General features: G+C 36.2%; 1 protein-coding gene across 13 annotated transcripts in view; it reads right to left on the bottom strand.

Moving 5' to 3' along the window:
* Positions 1–26,371, bottom strand: part of NEO1 (neogenin 1) — a 256,156-nt gene that overhangs the window by 107,757 nt on the left and 122,028 nt on the right. For all 13 annotated transcript variants that reach the window (XR_004067391.3, XM_055363714.2, XM_031002302.3 and 10 more), the window contains 2 exons: positions 20,772–20,926; positions 18,904–19,024 (listed from right to left, as the gene is read on the bottom strand). Coding sequence is in view for 12 of the 13 variants with exons in the window: in XM_055363714.2 (XP_055219689.2) it covers positions 18,904–19,024; positions 20,772–20,926 (276 nt within the window). In the remaining variant the exon portion in view is untranslated. The remainder of the gene's footprint in view (positions 1–18,903; positions 19,025–20,771; positions 20,927–26,371) is intronic.

The raw sequence follows: 26,371 nt of genomic DNA, 5'->3' as shown, positions 1-26,371 counted from the left end.
GAGTAATTGACCAGGAAGGTAAGTCATAATTCCTAATGCATTAACAACATAGCTTCTGAATATATAAAGCAATAATATAAATAAAACATTGAACAAATCTCCAATCATACTTTCTTAGAAGTACATTTTTTTCTTTTTGAGATGGAGTCTCGCTCTGTCACCCAGGCTCGAATGCAGTGGCACAATCTCAGCTCACTGCAAACTCCACCTCCCAGGTTCAAGTGATTCCCCTGCCTCAGCCTCCCCAGCAGCTGGGACTACAGGAACGTGCTACCACACCCGGCTAATTTTTGTATTTTTATAGAGATGAGGTTTCAACATACTGCCCAGGCTGGTCTCAAACTCCCGAGCTCAAGCAATCTGCCCACTTTGGCCTCCCAAAGTGCTGGGATTACAGGTGTGAGCCACCGTTGCCTGGCCTCTTAGAAACATATTTTCTTAGAAACTGACAGATAAGGTAGACAAAAATTAGGTAAGGGTTTAATGAATTTTAAGAACACAATTAAGTTTAATCCGATAGATATTTACAAACTATAATATGCAGCAAACTTAACACTCATAGAACTGTCACCAAAAAAACTGACCATGCATGAGATCGTAAAAAGATCTTAAATTCCAATGAATGGGAAATGTGGGATCATCTGCCAAAGTAAGAGAATTATAGGCTTGAGAACCAAGAAGGTTTCAAATATTGACATACAGAGAAGGGAGAGGAAGTAGACTAGGGAAACCTAATAGGATTTGCCAGCAGTCTCAGCTTAACTGAAGCTGGTGCTTATGAATTTGGTTTGTAGTCTCCCTGGTGGTGAAAGAATAACATACTTCAAAATGAAATTATTCAAAGCTACTCTAATACCTGAAATGTCCATGAGCATGGTTGATGAATAGCTAGGAGACTTGTTAGGGCCAAAATGCAATGTGAACATAAACTCACAAAAATAGCCAAGGCTACATGTTTTGAGTATTCAAACAATTTCACTGCAAGGGAATAAAATGCATGTGAATAATCTCACAGACACTGGCGTTTCTCCTCTAAGGAACCAAGTCTCAAAGGCAGAGAAGTACTAATCTGATAGGAACACACTACTGGGGAGTTTTAAATATGTGTAGGTTCTGATAAGCAGCCCTTGCAGTGAACTGCTGATTTCAACAAATGACTTATATAAACAATTGGAGGAAGTTATAAAATAAAATGAACACAAAATACTCCTCCCATTCTTGCGTGCAAGAGAGATGTTTTAATTTTAAGGAAGTCATCTGACTTTTTCCTGACATCAAAAGCACTCATTAAAAAAGGTGTGACAGATGTTAATGACGCACCTACCACAGCAGTGGGCCCAGAAAAAAGATAGCCTTCTCTCCTTTCATCCTAAACCAAATGCTGTCTCCTCAATATGATTCCCACATCCCAGAGGAGAGGAGGAAGACAAAAAGCAGAAAGGTATTTCTGCTCATTACCCATTCAGTCCAATAAAAAAGAAAAACTGACTTTCAATGAGCTTAGTGATTTACATTACATCTAATCATAAACCAATTTTCTAGGAGGTAGTTGACAGAGAAATAGTATTAGCATTTTTTAAGATGCAGAAGTCCAAATTCAAGCAGTTTTTATTTCCTGAGATTATTTTGAAAAGTAGTCCCTAATTGAGATTTTTAACAAAACTATTCTATAATAAACTACAACTACTCAAATTTGTAAAAGAGTGTAAAATGAAGAGGAACTCTAAAATTAGGAAAAAATCATCACCAAACCAGAATCTAGCCAAAAAGTCTCTTACGTTTATTTTATCATTTGGGGTCTACAATGTTCAGATACATGCTATATAAGGGGAAACTCAGGCAATAATTCTGGTGGTAAATAAAGGTTTTTATGAGAAATACTCATACAGCTAAAATATTAAAACACTATTACAGCAGTTATGAGGCAGTAGTAACATTTAAGATGTTAATACTAAAGAAAAACATTTCTCTAAATGCATATCAAATTATATTATACTTTTTATTTCTGGTAGTCTCTTAAGCATGCATCAATTGGGAGATATTCTCATTGCCAACAACACTATAACCTAAAATGAAAAACACACAGACGCAGCATGGAAACTATATGAAAGCTAGTCTATAAGCAGTCAGATTGTCAGTGATATCTTTCAGACTCAAATGATATTTTGCCAACTATGACATTATTGTATAATTTAGCATCTTTTAAATATAACTACCAATTAAAAGATATTCAGACATACTATCTTCCTTCTGGTGTTTTAGCACTGCATAATAGATTCTTTCTTTATAACAAAATAATAGCATCAAATTCAAATTCAAGCTTGCTCTTTGATAATTCTAAATTCAACTTTGTGTCCAGAAAGGTCATCTGCAGGACTTTTATTTAACACCAAAAATTATCATTGAGTCATTAAATTATTATGTGGACCTCAGAAATTCTGGTCTTAAAGTCCATGACCTTTGGCAAAGATGAAATTGATGTTCAACATCAAACAAATTATTCATACTTTAATTATATGTCTACCTCTTCAAAGCTATCTAAAAACATAGCATTCATTATAGTACAACTCAAAATTAATGGAGACAAACCTCCTTAAGCTAAGTAGAACAAACAATCATATCCTTAGATTTATACAGAAAATCCCTCTACTTTTAATTAGTGTAAAACTCTGTTTTCTTCTCTCTTATCCTAAGTATCCAATAAATCATAAATCTTGTGCCATCTTCTTTTGAAGAAACATCTATCCAACATGTAATAAATATGTACCATGTATAAGCCTGATATCGTCTGGATGTTTGTCCCCTCCAAATCTCATGTTGAAATTTGATCTCCAATTTGGAGGTTCAGCCTAGTGGGGAGTGTTTGTGTCATGGGGACAGAACCCTCATGAATGGCCTGATGTCTTTCTTGCACTGAGTAGGTTCTTACTCGGTTAGTTTCCTTGAGAACTGGTTGTTTAAAAGAGCCTGGAACCTCCTCCTCTCTCACCATGTGACATGCCTGCTCCCATTTTGCCTTCTGCCATGATTAAAAATCTTCCTGAAGCCCTCATTGGAAGCAGATGATGGTGCCATGCTTCTTGTACAGCCTGCAGAACCAGGAGCCAAATAAATCTCTTTTCTTTATAAATTACCCATCCTTAGGTATTCTTTTATAGCAATGCAAATGAACTAATACAAAGCCATTAGGGAATAAAAAGAAAGCCTCTCTCTCTCCATTGCCATAAACTAGTCCAGGGCCTTAAACATCACATCTGATTTGGTACAAAATCCTTCTAAATGGTAGGACAGATTCCATATTTTCCTCTCTAAAGCCACTCAACACATCTCTAATAAATTAATCCTCTTAAAGTGCTACATAACTGAAAACTGCTGGAGTCCTCCAACTGCTCAACAAATTCCAACCCTTTGACTTGGTATTAAATAATCTGGTCTATGCACACCTTCCCAGATGCATATTCCTGTACTCATACTTCTCTCAACACTGGTAAACCGAGATGCTGGCTATTCTCCAAATGCACTTTGAGCCTTCTTCCATATACACCTCTTCCCATCTTCATGTAACCTGACTAATCTATAATCCCATCCATCCTTCTAGGCTCGGCTCACATGCCACGTTCTTCCATCAGCCTCCCTTGCCTGTCAAACCTAGCAGAAATTATTTCTTCCAGTTTAGAATTAGAGTAGCACGTTGGCATTCAGCACAGCTTGCATTATAATTATTTAGATTCATAATCCAAAATATTTACCCTGGCACTGTGTAGAATCTTTCAGATTCAATAAATTGGCAACAATTGGGGTGACCATGGAATATGTTGTCCACAACCAGATACTACTAAAAGTGAAAGGAGACACTTTTTGGTAATTATGCGGGGGGATTGTCTTAGGCACACTAGATGTATGGTCATCCTAGCAAAATGATACATCTGACCAACCTTGTCAGTAAGTAATTACACTTATTTATACTGACTTAAAAGACTGAACTTGAAATTAAGAGAACATAAGTGGAAAAAAGAACATAAATTTTTGTCTTGAAAACATTAAACTTGCTAAAGTGATACAGTGAATTTTGAAATTGAAAACCAAGATATCAGTCCTGACTCTGATGCCAACTAGTTATTTTATGGCAAGTCACTTAACTGAGTTTCCAGCTCAGCTAAATTAAATACTCGGCTCTCTAAGGTCTATTCTAGCTAGACTCTATAATTTTACATTATCTCCCCTAATAGCCTATGTAATAGGGTCTCTGCTAGATAACTGTGAATCTCTATTTACACAGCACATGTACTCAACATATTAAGTACTTGGTTAACAAAACAAATTAGTTTTTAAAATTTTAATAAACTATACTTAACCACCTCAGCATTTATATGACATGATTCATCTTCTAGGAAAAAAATGCTATATTAACTAACATTTGCAGACCGTTGCCAAATACTTTTATTAAACTATTTTTTCCCCTATAGCATTTTGTTTCAAGAAATAAAAACTCAAAAAGTTTATAACTACCTTGAACAAGGTAGAAATCACCAGGTATAGATTTAAATATTCCAAGTTTAATTTCTAATTGATGTTTTTATTTGGCTTTCCAAAAATTTCAAATGTATTACTTTTGCCTTCCTCCTCATCTTCAGGTTTTTCCAATCCCATTCCTCAGCTATAACCATCATTAATAGATTTCTGTGTAGACTTGCAAAACTTTCTTACACATACAAGGACACAGACATTTATATCTTTCCTTCTCTTTTCCATAAATGAAATCAGAGTATACATACTTTTCTGCAACTTGTTTTTATTAATAATATAAATTGGATATTTTTCCATACATCTTATTCTTATTAACAGCTTCCTAGTATTCCACTCTATTCTGTATTTAACTAGTCCCTTATTGGTTGGATCAATTAGGTTACTTAGAGATTTATGCTAGTCTAACATATGAATCTTTAAATACTTAGTAACTATATCTGTAAGATAAATTATTATAAATAGGATTGTTTGATGAAAGGCTGTGTGAATTTTAAATTATTCTTAAACCGCATCTCAAAAAAATTTACAATGTTTCAAGAACTCAAAAGTATGTTTCCTCATACACTAGTCTGAGAAGTATAGATCAGTTTAAAAAAAATGAAAAAGATAAACCTGTAATATAAGGACTACCATGTCCACAAGACACTGTTTTCAAAAGTCACAGAAAAATATGATTTCACTTCTGCAAATAAAAAGTTTATACATGAATATGTGTATAGGTATGTGTAAGTGTAAAACACACACGCATAGGCTCCTTCTAACCCTCAGGTCTCAACTTAAATATCACTTCAGAAAGGCCCTCTGTGTCTAACCTATTTAAAATAACTCCCACTCTACCCCAATAATTCTTTATCAGAGTAGTACTTTTATTTAAGTAGACAATAAAAGGTATAATTATTCGTTTACTTGCTTATTGTCTGTCTCTACTAACAGACAATAAGCACTATGAAGGCAGAGAATCATGTCTGCTTGTTAGCTGTTTCATCCTTACCACTTAGCACAATGAATACACAATTGTATATGCCATATAGAATTTTGCTCAACAAATTATTTCTGAATGCACAAATACACATAATGTTTGTTAACGAGGGTTATCTCTAGAAAGTAATATTAAGAGAAGGGTTAAAAAGTAAATTTACTTTTATTTCAGTCAATTATGTATTCTTATTCTTGACAATGAACATGTGTTACATTTGCTTTAAAATATTTTAGTGCAAGTTTAGTTTCAACCAGATCATTACAGATGCCTTACAATCTGGTCATATAAAGAAGACTTTCTAATTTTGCAAATTTAAATGATCTAACTGAATATTATGTGGATTTCTGTTGTCTATTTTGAAAAAACCTTCAAACTTTGCTTCATAAAGTTAAGCTTTTATCTTCACTTTTAATCTCCTTTAATGCTGACTATTGAATTCTCATCGGTACTCTGTCTATGTTCTTTCCAATTACTATTATCCTAAAGTTACAGAGTACTTAACAATTTACAAAATGCTTTACATATATTATTCCATTTGCCCCTCAAAGGTGTGCTGTGCAGAGATGACTGTTTAGAGTTATAGATAACAAAACTGATGCATAGAGAGGTTAATCACCTCATCCACAGTGGGACTGGGACATTAATCCAATATGTCAGACTTTTAGCACAAGGTTTGTTTCATTATACGAGTTATGACAGGTTACATAAAATCATTAACTGGAAATGCCTCAATCTGTCTGCAAACAACATATCTATTTCAATACCTATACGGAAAAAGCGTTCTGAAGCACATTTTACATTAAATGCACATGTTTGTAAAACAACTGCATTTAACAGAGTATTTGGAGTGATATGGGACCTAAGAGATCATTAAATTTAATTCCTTTATTTTATAGAAAATAAAAAATCACAGAATTACAATATGTAATCCAGTCATTAACAGCAGACATGAACTAGAACCCAAGCAGTGACAGCAGATACATATTCAGTCTTTAGAAAGTTCCTAGACATGAATTTCATGATTAAGAAGTCAAATTACACCAGTTACCTTGAATAAAACTCTCCCTAAAGTTATAATTACCATTACAAAAAAGCAAAATAACTGATTAGAACTTATCCTTTAATTAACATCAACACCAACTACTGTACATCCTAGTGCTTTGAAATTAAAATATTCCACTAATGAGTAACAATTTCCTGCTATCTAGCCAACTTTTAATCATGCCAGGCCATTAGTCACTTATTCCAGAACTTCTATTATTCAATGCTAACCTCAGATACTATTTGGAATTTTTTACAAACATTTCTGTCAAAAAAAGGGTGGGGGATGCTCAGTGTGTATTCTTATCTACTATGGCCATAATATCCCAGCAGTCATTTAAGGAGCTGGTAAAGTGTAAGTTTCCTTTACTAAAAACAAGTTGATGTTACTCCCTTTTCACGAATCCTTCTTCCTTTACTAGAACTAAAATTTGCCAATTATCAGACGTGGTATGAAAGGACAGAAAAAGAAAGTGTATTTCTATGTTTTCACATTCCAGTCTCACATGATAATTTCGCAATCTATTTTTAAATTCAACTGACAGGAAGAAAGGCCAATAAAAAGTTAATGGACAAAAGATACAGACATTTTACCTTAATTCCTACTACTCTTAATTGACCAGTAATAATTTAAATAATAACAATGTACCTGCCAATGCTTTTTTTTGAAAATGTAATTTAATAGATAATTATAAAAAACAAAGGATTTTAGCATAAAATGACAGGCAATGTTAATCTGAAATGGCAGCAAATAAAAATAATCCTGTTTTATGTTCAGTTAAATATTTTTAAAAGATACAAGATCTTCTAAAATCAAGAGCTGCTGTTACCGAAAATGCATAAAAGTAAAGTTAAATATTAAAAGTTGTATTTTAAATGTTTTGATTAAGAAAGCATGCTAGGAACAAAAGTCAAATTCTACTTCACAATTTGCTCAGAAATTCTGTTTTCCAGTGATATGCAAAAATGTTTTATATATTTTAACTATAATTATTAAGTTTCATTTAATGTTTAAAGCTGATAATTAACCTAATAGTCATGTTAAGTATACCACAGGCCTACTGTGGATGCTCCAACGCAGCTTCTTGCAGCCCAGCACTAGCCAGCTGGCCGATGGCCAGTATATATAGCCACACACTTCAGGTGGGAATCAGAAAACTCTCCCTACAGAAATAAAACTATCAAAGATGCACAGTCAAATACTTTCAACATTATTTTTGAAGAAGGTTTTGAAGATAAGCACCATCACAAGAGATTGATTTCGTTTTTCAATAACTAACAGAAGAATACAACTCACAGAAGAGCAAAGATAGACTACAGTGGATCCTTCAACAACCCGGTTTTGAACTGCATGGTTCCACTTATATGGTGATTTTTATTTTCAAACAAACGCAACAAAAAATACAGTATTTGCGGGATGCAAAACCTGACTATACAGGCAGCCTAGTTTTCAAGTACTCAAGTCTTACAGAGGTGACTACAGTACTTGAATATGCACAGATCTGGGCATATGTGTGGGTCCTGGAACCAATCTCCCATGTATACCAAGGAGTAACTGTATTTCTAAACATATGACAAATATTCCACTTCACAATCAAAGATATAAAATTCAATGGGTAAGATGTCATTTTTGCCTAATAATGAAGTTTATTTTTGCATGGGTAGGGTGGTGGTCTTGCTCTGTTGCCCAGGCTAGAGTGCAATGGTGCAATCACAGCTCATTGAAGCCTCGACCTCTCAGGCTCAAGCAATCCTCCCATCTCAGCCTCTTTAGTACCTGGGACCAAAGGTGTGTGCCACCACACTTGGCCAATTTTTTTTTTTTAACTTTTTGTGAGGATGGGGTCTCACTATGTTGCCCAGGCAAGTCTTGAAGTTTTGGGCTCAAGTAATCCTCCTGCCTCAGCTCCCAGCTGGGATTACAGGGGTGAGCCACCGCACCCAGCCTAAATTTTGTATTTTTAAATGAACATTACTTTTTAATAGTTGGCTAATGTGTAATTAGGTTTGTATCCTTTCTTCACTCTTAGTAAAAATGTAAATTGTTACATCATTTACTAAAACCATTTTGACAGTTACATAAATTACTGACTCGAACCATTAATTGTTCTCTTAGGAATTTTTCCTAAGGAAAGAATCAGAGATTTAGACAAAGACTACTAATATGAGCATTAGTAATTAAAAAAGGAAAAACAGACAGGGATAAAGAACAGAAGAATAGGAAATGACTTAAATGTCCCAAAATACAGGAAGTAGTTAAAATAATTATAGTACAACCTTATGATGGAAAAGTTTTTTGGCCATTAAAAACCATGCCTTTGAACCCCTGTAATGATATCAGGAAGATCTCAGGATATAACAACAAGTAGAAAAACAAGATACAAAACAATATATACCAAATAATCTGAATTTAATTTTAAAAAGTGTATATACACATTTAGACATTTCCATACCAAAATGTTAACACTGGTTATCTTTGGGCAGTGATATTCTTCTCAGTGTTCTAAAATAATCATGTATTACTTTTATATAATTAGTAGTCTTTTTTTCTTTTAAATACTAAACTCACCTTTTAATCAGTGGTAAAATTTAGAAAAGCCACCAGATATAACATTGATGACTTTCTGCCAAAAACATGACAGACAGAAGTTAAGAGTCTACAAACAATTCCTTTCACAGGAGAACTGGGTTATCTTGCAAGAAGTAAATATAGCAAATTCTGACAGACTTCACTGATATGTCTGGATTTGGTAGGAGAAAGGCAGACGCTTGGGCAGCCTGAAGGAGAAATGATGAAAACTGGCCCACCTTGAGCCTCTTTCCATTTGTGTTCATTAGCATTGCGAATTTCCAACGTAGAATATCATGTTTATATATAGCAGTCCCAAAATCTGTTGGACTGTGGAGCATCCTTTTTGTTCATTTTATTTGCTTTTTAGTAGACCCATTAATACATCTTAAAGGGCACAATTTGGGAAACACTGATGTAAGGATATTCAAGGGAAGATGGACTAGATTGAGATTCGCAAACTGTGCCCACAGGCCAAATCCAGTGTACTTCCTGCTTTTGTATATAAAGTTTTACAGGAACACAGCTACACATATTTGTTACAGATTGTCTGTATTCTGTCTGTGGTGGTTTTCAAACTTATAATAGCAGAGGTGAGCAATGTAAACAGAGACCAAATGTCAGGTAAAGCCTGAAGTATCTATTCTTTGGCCCTTAACAGAAAGTTTGCCAACCACTGTACTACACGATACGTATCTTTCAGCCGTGATAGTTTGTGATTCTAAGTTATTTCTCATCGGTGGATGTCTGTTTCACTTAAAATTTTTTAAATAAAAAGGGGGAGGGAGTGGGAGGAAAAAAAGGCAAACAGGGAGCAGGAGAATGAAGAATATAAGGATAAGTGAAGAAAGTCAGACTTGGTGTATGAATAATGAGGAGGAAATGTGCCCTAGTCACTCCAAAAAGGAACTGTTAAAGGGAGAACTACAAACTACAGATAGTTTACTAACATATCTCTGTGATCACTATCTGAGCTTAACTAGAAAAATAATGGAGTGAATTATTGAAAAAGGAAATAAATATTTTGTAATAGTTGTTATCTTCATGAGTCTTGTTTAAAAATAATATTGAAAGTATCTGAGCATCTTCGACACACAGTATTGTTGTGTGCAGTAATAATCTTACAATAGTTTATTTTCAATTCTACCCTACACATCGGACTACACTACATATACCATTCTGTCACACTTTTAAATTTCATGTTATCAACTATTTCTGTGTTAGACCAGAGTAAGCATATTAGGACCTGCTACCTGTTTTTGTAAACAAAGTTTCACCGGAGCAGCCAAGGTTGTTTGATCTATATGGTGGCTTTTGCGCTAGAACGGTAAAGTAGCTGTGACAGGGACTGACCCATTAAGCCTAAAATATTTACTATCTGGCCCTTTACAGAAAATTTTGTTGCGTGTTACCCTATTGCTGCCTGCCCTATTCCCCTCACCTCCCCATCATTGGCACCCATTTGCTTTTAAAATTCACTTTATCTTGAATCATGTAAGACAAATACATACTGATATAACTATTTAATTCATGGTGCCTTGCATAATGGCCAGAGGTGCATGAGTTTGTGAAGGTGGAAATAAACTATTTAGAGTGGAAAAAAAAAAAAGAAAAAAATTTTGTGGGCCTGTCTAGACAGTCAGTTATCTCTTAAAGCAATTAATTTTAAAAATATATTTTTATATTTACTTTAAAAAACACTGTAGCCCACTTTGTTTTTCTCCTTTCACATTTCTTGTAGCATGGGTATGTCTGCAACAAATTCTCAGTTTCTGTTCTGAAAAGGTCTTTATTTCACTTTAATTTTTGAAAGATATTTTTGCTGGGTATAGTTTTGGTTGCCTTTTTTTTGGTTGCCTTTTTTTTTAAGGACTTAAAAAGTTGCTCTGTGCTCACTTGGGCAGCACATACACTAATACTAAAATTGGAACAATACAGTGAAGATTAGCATGGCCCCTAAATTATTTTTTTTAAACTAAAAACTACTGCTCAGTGTCTTCTAGCTCACATTTTTTTTTTTTCTGGCAAAAAGTCTGCTGCAATTCTTATCTTTGTTTCTCTGTATGTAATGTGTCTTTCTTCTTTTTAAATTTCCAATTGCCTTCAAGATATTTTCATGTTTGGTTTCCAGAAGTTTGACTATGATGTGTACAGGCATATTTTCTTTTTATTATTATTATTATCATCATCATGGTATTTAGTTTGTCTAATACCATGGGGGTTGTCTGAGCTTCTTTTTGGTTGTGTGGTTTGATCTCATTCATTTTTTAAAATTCTTGGCCATTATCTATTCAGACATTTGTTTCTCCCTGTCCTTGTTCTGTTTTCCTTGTGAGACTCCCATTTACTTATAATTTACTTATGTTACAGCCTCTGATATTGTCCCATCTTAGATGCTCTGTTCAATGAATGATGTTCCATTGTATAGATGTATCACACTTTGTTTATCCATTCAGATATCGAAGGATATTTTGGTTGCTTCCAAGGTTTGGCAATAATGAGTAAAATTCTTCTAAACATTTGTGTGTAAGTTTTGTGTGAACATAAATTTTCAACTCATCTGGGTAAACATCAAGGAGCACAACTGCTAAATCTTACGATAAAAATGTTTAATTTTGTAAGAAACCGCCAAACTATCTTCGAAAATGGCTGTACCATTTTGCATTCCCAGCAACAATGAATAAGAGTTCCTGTTGCTCTACATCCTTGTGAGAGTTTGATGGTGTTGTCAGTATTTTGGATTTTAACTATCCTAATAAGTGTGTAGAGCAGTTTTAGGTTCATTGCAAAACTGAGCATAAGGTACCAAAATTTCCTCTGCCCTACACATGCGTAGTTTCCCCCATTATCAACATCCCCCACTAAAGTGGTACATTTATTACAATTGAATAACCTGTATTGAGACATCATTATCACCCAAAGTCCATAGTTTATATTAGTGTTCACTCTTGATGTTGCAAATTCTATGGGCTTGGACAAATTTATGACACGTATCCTCCACTACAGTATCATACAGAGTGGTTTCACTGCCATAAACATCTGTGTTCTGCTTATTCGTCGCTCTCTCCTCCCGAACCCTGGCAACCACTAATTTTTTTACTAACTCCATAGTTTTGCCTTTTCTAGAATGTCATGTAGTTGGAATCACACGGTTTTTATCCCTTTCAAATTGGCTTCTTTCACTTGGTAATTTGCATTTATAATTCCTCAAGTGCATTATGGTTTGACAGCTCATTTCTTTTTTCTTTTTCTTTTCTTTCTTTTTTTCTTTTGAGACAGAGTCTCACTCTGTCACCCAGGCTGGAGTGCAGTGGTGCAATCTTGACTCACTGCAACCTCCACCTCCCGGGTTCAAGTGATTCGCATGTTTCATCCTCCTGAGTAGCTGGGATTACAGGCATGCACCACTACGCCCAGCTAATTTTTGTATTTTTAGTAGACACGGGGTTTTGCCAAGTTGGCCAAGCTGGTCTCGAACTCCTGCCCTCAAGTGATCTGCCCACCTCCACCTCCCAAAGTGCTGGGAGTACAGGCGTAAGCCACGGCACCTGGCTTGGTAGGTCATTTCTTTTCGGTAATGAATAATATTCCACTGCCTAGATGTACAACGGTTTATTTATTCTTTCACCTACTGAAGGATATCTTGGTAATTAGGAATAAAGATGCTACAAACACATTTGAGGGGGTTTGTGTGGACATAACTTTTCAACTCATTCAGGTAAATACCAAGAAGTGCAACTGCTGGATCAGATGTTAAGAGTGTGTGTTGTTTTTGAGTTCTTGGTTTGACTCATCTTGTAGTCTGTAGGAGTATACCTCAGGTAATTTTAAAAATAAAGGTATATATATGAAACCCTGTCTCTACTAAAAATACAAAAGTTAGCCAGGCATGGTGGCACGCACCTGTAATCCCAGCTACTCAGGAGGCTGAGGCAGAAGAATTGCTTGAACCCGGGAGGCGGAAGCTGCAGTGAGCTGAGATCGCGCCACTGTACTACAGCCTGGGTGACAAGAGTGAAACTCCGTCTCAAAAAAAAAATTAATTAATTAATTTTAAAAAAGGTATATAAAGAATGAAATGTGAATGGTATATTTTCTAAGAACATCTTTCTATTGCATAGAAGTCACAAAGGCTGAAATCAGTTCTAATGATTAGTTTCTCTCTCAATAGATGGGCTTATTAAAGTCTATTAATTTTTGCTTGAATGCTGAACATGGTATGCTGAACAACAGTATTATTTACACCTGAAAAATGGTATGCTTATTTTTCTGTCATGTTATTAGTGTGAAAGAGTTTAGTTAATCTAGTCAGGAATTGAGCTTGGAATGGATTTCATTGTTATAGTTACCTTAAGTGTACTATAGGTTTCAAATTCCTCTACTGGGAGACTACCATTGTCCTATGCTTAGGAGCCAGAGAGTTTCTCTCTCTTTTTTTTTTCCTTTCCTCTGAGTTTTCAACCACTCCAGCATACCAATACCACAGGATATCCCTCTGTACTCTTGACCTTTCCCAAACAGTAGAAAGCTCATGGTTGGGGCAGCTAGGATTCTCCATTGTTCTGGTCCAGCCTCAGTCTTAGGTAGGCCCTCTGGCTCTTCTTCCTGTGGCAGTCAAAATCTGCCTTGTATTTGTATTGGTCTTAGGTAGAAGTTTCCTACTCTTCCCCTAGTAGTAAAAGACCTCTCCTTGGTATCAGTGTAGAATCCTGAGGCCCAAAATGATTTCTGCGCCTCTTTCAGAAGTAAAGGGTTTTCTCTTCTACCCTTTCCCCAGCATCAATGAGTCTCTGCCTGCATCCTGGGGACAGGAGGGTTCCTCCTCTAAGCAGCACAGGGGTTTGACTTCTAATCTCCCTTCAGAAACGTACGAAATCAGAAGGTTTTCTGCCCCTCCCCCACTGGTTTGAGGCTTAAAGGAGAAGGGTCTGAGTAAACGGGAAGGCCTTTGTCCTGTCTCCCAGGCACAAAGGCCTCTCTGCATCATTCTCTCTCTGCAGCTGCAGATCATCACTTCCTTCATCCCTACACCACAGAGATGGCTTTCTGTAGTCTCCTGCTTTTGCCTCCTCTTAATTGGGAGTACTCTGTGGAGCCCCAAGGAAAAGTGTTTGCAAGAAAGTGTAAACTCCCATTCTGTCTGAGGCCCCCAGACATTCCAAATTAGGCCATAGTTGGCCTTGCAGTTAAAGGCCTTTTAGTTAAAACCCTAGGAGTTTTCCTCTTACTCACTTTTACAGTAGCCGTCTCTTTCTCTTGTGTTCTGCCAAAAGTGAAACAATGCATATGATCTATGCCTTATGAGGGGGTTGTGTGGGGAGGGTTGTCCTTTTTGGAATTTAGGTCATTTGGTTGCTGTTATGGTTTGGCTGTGTCCCCACCCAAACCTCACCTTGAATTGTAGCTCCCATAATTCCCACGTGTTGTGGAAGGGACCTAGTGGTAGATAATTAAATCATGGGGGCGGTTCTCCCCATACTGTTCTTGTGGTAGTGAGTAAATCTCACGATATGATGATTTCATAAGGGGTTTCCCCTTTCACTTGACTCCCATTCTCTCTTGCCTGCCACCATGTAACATGTGCCTTTTGCCTTCTGCCATGATTGTGAGGCTTCCCCAGCCATGTGGAACTGTGAGTCCATTAAACCTCTTTTTCTTTATAAATTACCCAGTCTCAGGTATGTCTTTATCAGCAGTGTGAAAATGGACTAATATATTTGCTTTGCATGCTCAGCTCTCTGCTGGGCTCAAGAGAACTTGTGACGTTGTAGATTACTAAGCTCTTTCTTGTGGTGAGAATGGGATATTCTTTATGCACCTCTTTATATCCTAAACAGAAGTGGAAATCTCCTTCCACTTTGATCTGCCTTCCTTTTCTGTTTTTGTAAAGGTGTCACCATTCTTCTAGTGATATGGTTTGGATGTGTCCCCACCCAAATCTTATCTTGAATTGTAACTCCCACAATTCCCATTCCACCTCCCAGTGGAATCACCCAGAGGGAGGTGATTGAATTATAGGGGTGGGTCTTTCCTGTGCTGTTCTCGTGATAGTGAATGAGTCTCATCAGATCTGATGGCTTGGAAAATGGGAGTTTCCCTGCACAAGCTCTCTCTTTGCCTGCTGCCATCCATATAAGATGTGACTCGCTCCTCCTTGCCTTCTGCCATGATTGTGAGACCTCCCCAGCCATGTGGAACTGCAAGTCCCATTAAATCTCTTTCTTTTGTAAATTGCCCTGTTTCAGGTACGTCTTTATCAGCAGTGTGAAAACGGACTAATACACCTAGTTACCCAGAACTTGGGTAAACCTTGGAAGTATCTCTGGCTTCTCTATAACAATGTTTAATGTTCAATCAGTTGATAAAGTCTCAATGAGATAAATCACTAACACCTCTGACATAGTTTGGATATTTGTCCCTGCCCAAATCTCATGTGAAAAGGTAATCCCCAATGTTGGAGGTGGAACCTGGTGGGAGGTGTTTGGGTCATGGGAGAAGATCCCTCATGGCTTGGTGCTGTCCTTGAGATAGTGAGTTCTCACAAGATCTGGTTGTTTAAAAAGTGTGTGGCACCCCCCACCTCACTATCCTGATCCTGGCCCTGCCATGTGAGATGCCTGCTCCCCTCTTGCCTTCCACCATGATTGGAAGCTTCCTGAGGCCTCCCCAGGAGCCAAGCAGATGCCAGCACCATGCTTCCTGTACAGCCTGTGGAACTGTGAGCCAACTAAACCTCTTTTCTTTATAAATTACCTAGCCTCAGGTATTTCTTTATAGCAATGCAAGAACAGACTAACACAATCTCCTTAGTAGGATCCTTTTCCACCGATTTCTCTAGTGTAAGTACTTATCATCTCACAATGGCCTCATAACAATTTTCCTTCAACCAGCTTGCACTCTGTCTTCCTCTAAACCTGACTTTATCATCATACTCATTACACATGGCATTGATTTTATTATTTATAATCATGCACTCTGATCCTATTCTGCTGTTAAAGGCTACCTTACTACAGGAACAGGTCTTCTATTTTATTTCCATACTGATCCAGGTCTTCCTTTGAATTAACATCTAGAAATCTTATAATTCAAGGCCTATTACAAAGGGGACACCTTACATGAAAAAATGCCCTGATCACACAGACAGAATTCCTCTCTTCTGAACTGTATGCTGCTTTATTTATGCATCTGGACTGGTATTCAAGTTTTATATATCTCTTACATCCCTTATTATATTGTAAACTCTAAAAAAAAAGAGCTCAGATCTAGTAAGTTACTGTATTCCTTCTTTTAGCTTTCCTGTATAAATATTTATCTTGCAAATTAAAACAGCAAAATAGAAAACATAATTAATAACATGACACTTACTCTCCTTCTTATAATCTATGCATCTTTAATGCATGCCCAATAACGTCACTAAAAAATTTCATCAGCTCATAAAACACTATTCTCAAAAAGAGAGAAGCAAATACACTATGACTACAATTTTTACACTATCCAAATATTTTCAGAGGAAAGCCCAATTAGGATTAGTTTAGGAACTTCCTGGCATACTTAACCATTTCTACTGTTAGAGTTAGATTTGTAACAGTAATCTCAAACACAAATATACTGAAGTGCCTTTGCTTAGTTCCATGTAAATAAAGATACCCCAAATAGCCATGAGGTTTACTAAGAAAAGTCACTGCCACAAGTAAAAAGAAATAAGCCTATCTACCTCACTAATTCTGCTAGTGCCTTATTTGGTAATTGTACTCAGGCATTTCACCAAGATGGAAAAATGGCATGCTTCTACTAAAATCATTTCCAATAAACAGGGGAGGGTATATACAAACCTAAGAAGAAAAAAGCAGTTCTAATATTTTATGCTTTTCTGTAACAGCACTCTCAAGTATATTTTTCAAAAAAACAGCACACAAAAATCCTACATATATGCCATGTTAGTGAAAAGCCAGAGTAGGTGCCACCATCTTTGCCAATTAGCTTCCCTGGCCAAACTACAATCATCAGAGAAATTCTTCCTGGAGGCACACCAATACCTGATTGTATTTGACTTGAATAAAAGATCAGATGTCTAAAGTGGCATCTTTTTCATGTATTTTTGAGAAATGCTCAAAATGAAAAATGTTTCAGTTGCTAAAACAAATGAATAATGCACCCAACAGGTACCCTTATCAATTTAACACAGAACTGTTATCCAATAATTCAACTTCTAGTAATTTCGTATAAGAAAATAATCACATAAAAAGTTCAATACATCCTTGTTTATAATAGGAAAAAACAGGTGACAATCTAAATGTTAACCAATATAAAATCTGTTATATAAAACAGTGTGTATATATATATATATATATATACATATTATTTAATAAGAAACAATATTGATGCAGATCAACTGTTGACATAGAAAGATGTACACAGCATGCTGTTGCAACAAAACAGGAAATTATAAAACCATACACAGTGTACCCAGGTGGTAGGATTTGAAGTGTGTACCAGTTATCAATTTACTGCCTCTCAGCTCCAAATTCTGATTTCATTGCCTATGCTGCAAAAACAGAGCCACGTCCTTTATATACTTTTCCTTTGCCAGCTGGCATATGTATTAAACTTTATCAATAGAAGGCAATGGAGATACAGTACAGAAGAAAGGAGTTTCCTTCCTGGTTCTAGTGTACTACCCTGGCAGCCTCCTATAGCCAGCAGCTTCCCCTTACACCTGATCCACTGGGTGGTTTTGTAGCAGAATGCCTCCAGTGAGATACCTCTCTGTAAGCAGCTTTCCCCAACCCTCAAGAAAGGAGATTTTGAGCAAGTTTAGAGAGCAAAACACATCAACTTCTCTGCCATCCAGTAAACCATGGTTACACCCTCTCCAACAAGGTCTGGATCTCAACCGTAAAAAGAGGGGCCTCTTCCTGAGGGCTCTATCTCAGACCTAGGGGTTGTAGTTGCTCCTGATAGTTGCCATTCTTATATTGTCTAGAGTTCTCTTTACTTCTTACTAGTCAAACCTTTGTTACTCCAATCCCAATATCAATGTTAATTCCTTATATTAAAACTCTGCTCAAATTACAGTGTGCGTTCCCTAATTTGAGATACAGGATGGATTTTTTTCTTTATACTTTTCATTGTTATCTGAATTTCTAAATAATAAACTTGGTTTTTTGGTGGTAATCAGAAAAGGTAAATTAATTGTATTCTGGAAAAACTAAAAATTTCAATGCAAAATAAATACTAAGTTTTTCTAAGAAATGTGGATTTGATAAACTAGTGCCTATGATTTTAACTTATGTTTGATATATAGTAGTCAGGGTTTTATGAATGTTGACTATTTTGTGCCAACATCCCAGAATTGTCACTTACATGTAAGCAGAAAACAATGAGCTCTGCTTCCAAAGTTATTTAGTTTTCTCAGTGTTTGAATGTTATTTTTTGTAAGTGTATTAATAAAAGTGTATAGAATTGGAAAAAAAAGAAGTTTTTCTTTATAGGACAGAAATATATTTGTGAGATTAAGATGACTAAATTCTTTTAAAAATTAATTTATTAAGACTATAATATTCAGTTTTCCTTTTCTTAGTAAAAATTTCTTTTCAACATTATCCAAAATTGTGCTTCTAGGTAACTTTATGTAATAGAAATGATTTAGACTGCTATTCTTTTTCTCTTAGCTATGCCACATATTGGCCTTTACTAATGGGTTATCAATCATGAGTTATTTGGACGGATGGGTGCTCGTTCATCAAGCACACAGCCTCTATCATCTGACTATTTCAGCCCCTCTTACCATGTTCAAGGATTATCAGTTGGGCTCCAGCTTGTGCATTTCCAACATCATTTTCAGCAATGCACTGATAGAACCCTTCATCTGACTTCACCAGACCCAAAACTTGAAGATTATGTTCCTTCTGAAGAAGAAAAGCATAAATAAAATTACATAATTTAATTGATAAATACCAGATCAAAATCTCAAAAATATGCTTTTTGGAGAGGAAAAAAACAAGTAAAGTTTTTATGATTCAATTATTAAATATTATCCAAGTACTTGTTAACTCAATTTCATACTAAAGCATTGGCAAGGTACCAATTTAACTGAATAGAAGAGTACATACTGTCATTCACAATGAAGAACTTAACGTATGGAAAGTCATACTCTCACTGTTTGCAAACTACACCTTTGCCTGGAAAAAGATCTGGCACGCAATACCAACTGACCATAGTTAAAGTCCAATTTGTGAATTTAAGGCATTATTTTTCCTAAGACTATCTATAATATCAATAGTTCTAACAGATTAGACTACAATAAATTAAATGAAGCCATGTGAGCTTTCCTTAAACGAAAAAAGTACTATATGAATGTCAACTATTACTACTGGGCCAGGAGCAGTGGCTCACACCTGTAACCCCAGCACTTTGGGAGGCCGAGGCAGGAGTATCACTTGAGCCCAGGCGCTGAAGACCAGACTGAGCAACACAGTGAAACCCCATCTCTACAAAAAATACAAAATTGGCTGGTCATGGTAGTGCACGCCTGTAGTTCCAGCTACTCAGGTTGGCAGGAGGATCGCTTAAGCCCAGGAGTTTGAGGCTGCGGTGAGCTATGATCACACCACTGCACTCCAGCCAGGGTGACAGAGCGAGACCCTGTCTTAAAAAAAAAAAAAAAAAAATTTAACTATTGTTATTGGTATAATAAATATGATTTAAAAATTTTCTAAAGTTTCCAAATATTGATTTTAAGAGGCTATTTTAACTATAACAGATTGCTTTTTAATGTTAAATACTTGTAAATTACTTTTTGCAACAGGAGATCATGCATTTCAAAAATAGAAAATATATTTCTAAGAATGTTTACTTGTATGACAAATTTGTAATGAGACATTACGTCTTTAACAACTATAGTTCTGATCATTTTTATGAATGTCATGTATAGATCTCAAGGTATGTCATTAATCTTTATTACTAAAGCTGGATAATTCTATTACTAAAATGTTAGATATTGATGATAATAGTAGGTAATATCTAAGAATCATTTACTATATATATATAGTAAAAAGCAATTATGGCTGAGTGTTCTTAAATACACTTGACACTTTTTAAATGCATTTTTAAAAAAGAATCTTTATAACTATTGCTACAAAATTGTCCGACACTGGGTCATCCTTATTTTGAAGGGTCTGGGCATCGGTATACGATTTAAGGTTAAGTTTTGTATAGTCAGTTGCATTCTTACATATTATGTTTTTCAAAAGGATCATCTTTCCACACTTCAAGAAGTGAGGAAAGATTTCTGCTTCTTGAACAGAGAGCTGTGAAGACAACTGGGGACACACATACACGCACACACAAGTGTGCTAATCATCTGCCAGAAAATGGTGGCAGCTGTGTTTCAGAGTGCCAGTGTGTTCAAGTAAGAGTCTAGACTCTAGGCTTAGGTAAGCCACTGACTTGCTATGTGATCTTACATAAGCTACCAGAGTATTTCTGGGCTCAGCTTTCTCATCAGCCAATGAAGGTATTACATTCTATGTGAATTCTTCCATTTCATTTGCAGTACACAAACTAGTATATATAAGATAACTGATCTCTCGGTGACTACATTTAAAAATATCTAAAGGTTACAGAAATAAACACACTTCTTTGAAAAATACTTACTACAATCTTAAAATAATCACTTGGGATAACCATATCCCCATTTTTCACCCACTTCACAGTTGGAGTTGGTTTTCCAGTCACTTCACATTCAAATACAATATCCATAGATTCGTGAGCATATATATTAGTAGGCTGCTTCAGGAATTCAGGTTGAGCTTTAAAATAAAAAGGAAATTAAGACATTAATGAAAATAGAACTAGGCAGCTATTCATATTTCAACCAATTTTTAAATCATAAAATCCACAGGATTTTTACTCATTATTTGAAGCTTTCACATATTTTTGCAAAAGCATAAAATAAATATATAATAAAAAATACATGTTAGGAATACAATTATCTTTAAAAAATGATTTGCTGGTACAACTAACTGTTTTAAAGATAATTTCTGAGTTTCCTTATTTGGAACTATTTACTAAGTTGACTATATTGGAGAAATTAAAAATGTCTAAAAATAAATATTAAAGAATACTTCCCTAAGATTTATACCATTTTTTAAGAGCTATAATTAGAATTCAAAGAGTTGAAAAGATTGATAAAACTTTCCTTTTCAGTCAGCTTGATAAGAACAACAACAAAGTAAAACAAACGTCACATTAGAGTCCTTAAACAGCTCACTCATGCAACACACTCCTATTACTAAGATCCCTCATTATATGCAATGGTTTTACAGGGTGACGGGGAAAGGATAAGTACATTTGAAAAAGTCTGAATATTCCAGTAGCTCCCTTTCCACATGCCCCACAGTTGTAAATTGCTAACTTACAAATAATAGATCATAATATTTTTAATTAGAAGGGTTGAAGTAGATCTAGTCCAGCATCCTACCTAATATATAATTTCCTATATGACATCCTTGACAAAGGGTCTTAGCGATCTGTATTTGAAAAGTGTGAATGACAGGAACTCCCTACATCACAAAGCAGCAAGCTCCACTGCAGGCTAGTTCTATGAAATAACAACAACAATGGCAACGACAGCAGCTTTATTTACAGTTGACCTAACATCTGCCCAGCCTGCTGGGATTTTGATTGGGATTGTGTTGAATTTGTGGCAACTTGACGTCTTAAAAATATTGTCTTCTTTTCCCTGAACACAGGTTTATCTCTCTATTTAAGTCTGATTTCTTTCATAAATGTTTTACAGATTTCAGTAAGCAAATCTCATTCATGCTTTGTTAGATAAATACCTAGGTATTTCAAATACTTTTGATGCTATTCTAAGTGGTACTTTAAATTTTTTAAAATTTCCAGTTGTTCTCTGCTAGTATGTAGGAATGAAACTGATTTATGTGTATTAACCTTTTATCCTGTGGCCATCCTAAATTATCTCATTAGCTGTATCAGCCTCTGTAAATACAGTTTGGGGATTATCTACATAGACAATCATGCTTGTATGTGAGTAGAGACAGATTTATTTATGCCTTTCCAATCTCCCTTTCCTTTTTTAAAAAAGAATTTTTTTGGCCTATTGCACTGTCTAGAGCAGGCCCTGGAGAGAAATCTAAACTAGCTACATAACTTAGGTAAATGAAGAACAACAGTACAAAGAGGAGGTAGAACCCCAGGCAAGCAGAACCTCCCCCAAGGAGGGAAATCATGTATAATCTTAGGAAACAACATACATTCACAGTGATGGAAGATCCAGAAAACATAAATCTGTACAACAAGATGAAATCAGGGAAATCTATTAATAGCAAATTTGACTTGATCCTTTCAAACAATGACAAACCATTTATATTTATTCTTTTGTGAATTATGTATCTAAATATGCTGCCGTTTTTCCAATTAGAGTGTTTATAATTTTCTTATCTATATATAAGAGCTTTTTGTATAATGAGAGTTATTATTTCAAGGCTCTCAGCTCCAAATCTGTCCTTCTTTGCAGTAGTGGATATGGACTTTTGTCAGCTGGTGCTTTGTTGCACAGCAAAGCAGAGTCATGGGCTTAATTTTCAGTTTGGAGGATGCTCTTCTTTTTGCTCCTATGGTGAGGCTGATTGTGAAAGACCCAATAATGATCACCCTCCTGTAAGTTTCTCTAGCTTACTCCAGCATGGGGCTTTCTGTGCACCAGCTCTGACACACTGCATCCCATTGGATAGGGTCCTGTACACCAGCTCCAACTCATGTCATCCCAGTGGGCAATTTTCTGCTTATCATCTGTCCAGCCCACAGCACCCCAGCAGGTGTTTTCTGCACACCAGCTCTGAGGCCTCCCAGCAGGGGATTTCCTGTGCCCCAGCTTTGGCCCATAGCTATGTCCTTTGGCAGCAGCTACACTTTCTCCAACAAGGTCTGAACAACAGTCTTCCTGATTTTTGGATTCTCTCCCTCAGCTCAAGAGGTAGTCATAGCTAATCCCTATATTTACTATTTTTGTATTCTTTAATGTCCTATTTTGCCCTTTTTAGTAAGTAGATTTTAATAGTTAATAATTCTTTTTTTTTTTTTTTGAGATGGAGTCTCACTCTATTGCCCAGACTGGAGTGCAACGGCGTGATCTCGGCTCACTGCAATCTCCGCCTCACAGGTTCAAGCGATTCTTGTACCTCAGCCTCCCAAGTAGCTGGGATTACAGACATGCACCACCACATCCGGCTAATTTTTGTATTTTTAGTAGAGACAGGGTTTCACCATGTTGGCCAGGCTGGTCTCGAACTCCCGACCTCAGGTGATCCACCTGCCTCGGCCTCCCAAAGTGCTGGGATTACGGGCATGAGCCACCGCGACCGGCCATTAATAATTCTTTATATTAAATTTGCTCTGTTCAAATGCCTAGTATAGTTTCTGGCTCCTATCTGGGCCCTGACTAATACGGTAAGCTATACATGCTGCCAATATTTGTTTCCTCTTCTGTCTTTAACTTAAGGCATCTATTGTAACAAAGTTTTATGTTTGCATATGGTAAAATTTATAAGTTCTCTCCATTTTAGCATCTGTATTTCACTATTTTTACTCCAAAGGCTTTCTCTTCTTCTGTACTATAACAATATTCACTTGTATTTTCTTCTGATATTTCTATGAAACAAACTAGACTTACTAAGTATCCAGCTTTACATATATCTGGCAAGATCAGTCATCCCAAAAAGAATGACTGATTTGAAAGATTTAATACTAAAATCTACGTTCTCTTGGGGGTTTATTTCAGGACACTAATTGGTTTCATCCATCTGCCTATTCCTGGGCCAGAACCATAAAATTATTATAACTATGCAATATGTTATAATATATGGTGGAACAAATATTCTTCCTTTATTTCCTCAAAATTTTTCTAACATGTTTGTTTAGTGTTCCACTCCCCAGATAAATTTAGACTCATCTTATGTTAAGTTTGTCTGTTCCTTCTCAAAGCAAACAGACAAACAAGAACTTGGAGTCTTCATTTGAACTGCAATACATTTTAGATACAGGAAAACTGAACATGTTTGCAACTGTGAGTCTTTCTATTTAGAACAAGGTTACTTAAGCTTACTTGTGTTAAATAAAATTTATGGGAGACTACTAATATGGATTGAGCTTCTACTCTACAGATCAAACCAAACAGACTGAACCAAAATGAAGTCGCTCATGCCAAAGTTGCGTATCACCAAACTAAACCTAAGTTATTTATCTGACCTTCTGAGAAATCAGGAGAGTGTGTGTGTCAAATCCCCAAATGGGACAGTTTCAGCCAACATAAGAAAGCCCCTCTGCTTTGACCCTTACAATGAAAGTAATCTGAAGCAACTAATGTTAACCAATCCACTTTGTTTCTTTGTTCCTGCTCAAGTTTCCCTACAAAAACTAACTGTTCTGCCTGCCCAGTGTAGTGCTTATCTATTCTTTAGATGAGATGCTGCCTGACTCATGAATTACTATTAAAAGCCATTATATCATTTAACTAAATTTGTAAAAATTCTGTCTTTTGACTCTTGGATAGTCTTTGAAATGATTTACTGTAAAGCAGTTGTAAAGACTAGGAGTCAAGAGACATAAAGTTGAGTTCTGGTTCTACCACTGGACATTTTGCTAAATGTGGGTTTCAAACTCCTGGGTTACTAAATAAGCAATTCAACTAGACTATTCCTAAGTACACTAAGATCTTTAGCCAATGATTTATAACTTTAACGTATATCTTTGATGTGCGATAATGAACACATCAAAGCTAACATTCATAAGTGCTTTCCACTTATAACCATTTAGTTCCTACAACAATTCTATTATGCAGTTAATATTATATTATTTCCATTTTATAGGCAAGGACACTAATACACAGAGAAGCTAAGTAACTCCATAGCATAAGGCTTAGTCAGTGACAGATCTGGATTTTGAACCTAGGCAGTCTGACTCCAAAACCTATATTCTTTTAAAAAACTTTTTATTTAAGAGAATAGAATAAATCCTATGTACCTATTACGTTGATTCAACAATTATCAAGTCATGGTCAATACTGATTCATCTATGCCTTAATCCATTCCATTCCCAACCTCTACCCTACACACATATTATTTTGAAAGCAAACTCCACGTATTACACTATTTCATATATAAATATTTGAGTACCTCTATAAGCCAAGAACTCTCATTTCTAAACATAACCATGATACCATCATCAGGCTGGTATCTAAAATAATTTATTGGCCGGGCATGGTGGCTCACGCCTGTAATCCTGGCACTTAGTGGGGCCGAGGCGGGTGATCACCTGAGGTCAGGAGTTCAAGACTAGCCTGGCCAACTTGGCAAAAACCCGTCTCTATTAAAAATACAAAAATTAGCCAGGCGTGGTGACTCATGCCTGTAGTCCCAGCTACTCGGGAGGCTGAGGCCGGAGAATCGCTTGAACCCAGGAGGTGGAGGTTGCAGTGAGCCACGATTGTGCCACGGCACTCCAGCCTGGGCGACAGAACAAGACTCTGTCTCAAGTAATAATAATAATAATAATAATAATAATAATAATAATAATAATAGTTTCTTAATATCACCTATTACCCAGTCGGTATTCACATTTCACTAACTGGCCAATGTTCTCACTCTGTTGCACAGACTGGAGTGCAGTGGCGTGATCATGGCTCACTGCAGCCTCGACTTCCCAGACTCAAGTAATCCTCCTGCATCAGCCGCTCAAGTAGCTGAGACTACAGGAACGCACCACCACACCCAGCTAATTTTTTGATTTTTTTATACAGAGGAGGTCTCATTATGTTGCCTAGGCTAGTCTCAAACTCCTGGGCTCAAGCGATCCTCCTACCTCAGCCTCCCAAAGTGCTAGGTTTACAGGCGTGAGCCACTACGCCTGGCCTCTATGTTCTTAAAAATGATCTACTTTATTCATATTGGGCAAACAAGGTGCATTCACTGGTGTTAATTTGTTTCTTAAGTTTTTTTTTCCATCTACAGACTCCTCTTTATCTTTTGTTTGAAATCTGTTTAAGAAACCAAGTCATTTGTAATATAAGGTTTTCCTGCAATCTGTCTTTTGCTGACTACATTGCCATAGTGGTATTTAACATGTTCTTTCTGAAAGCTCACAGTTAAATGTAGAACCCTGATTGGAGTCAGGCTAGTCTTTTTTTTTTTTCCCCCGAGACTACTTCATAGGCAGTTCCATGTGCATCTATCAGG

This window comes from Gorilla gorilla, chromosome 16, assembly GCF_029281585.2.
Source record: "Gorilla gorilla gorilla isolate KB3781 chromosome 16, NHGRI_mGorGor1-v2.1_pri, whole genome shotgun sequence".
Classification (NCBI taxonomy): Eukaryota; Metazoa; Chordata; class Mammalia; order Primates; family Hominidae; genus Gorilla; species Gorilla gorilla.
Note: the sequence above shows the minus strand (reverse complement) of the source record. Positions and strands in the feature narration are given on the sequence as shown.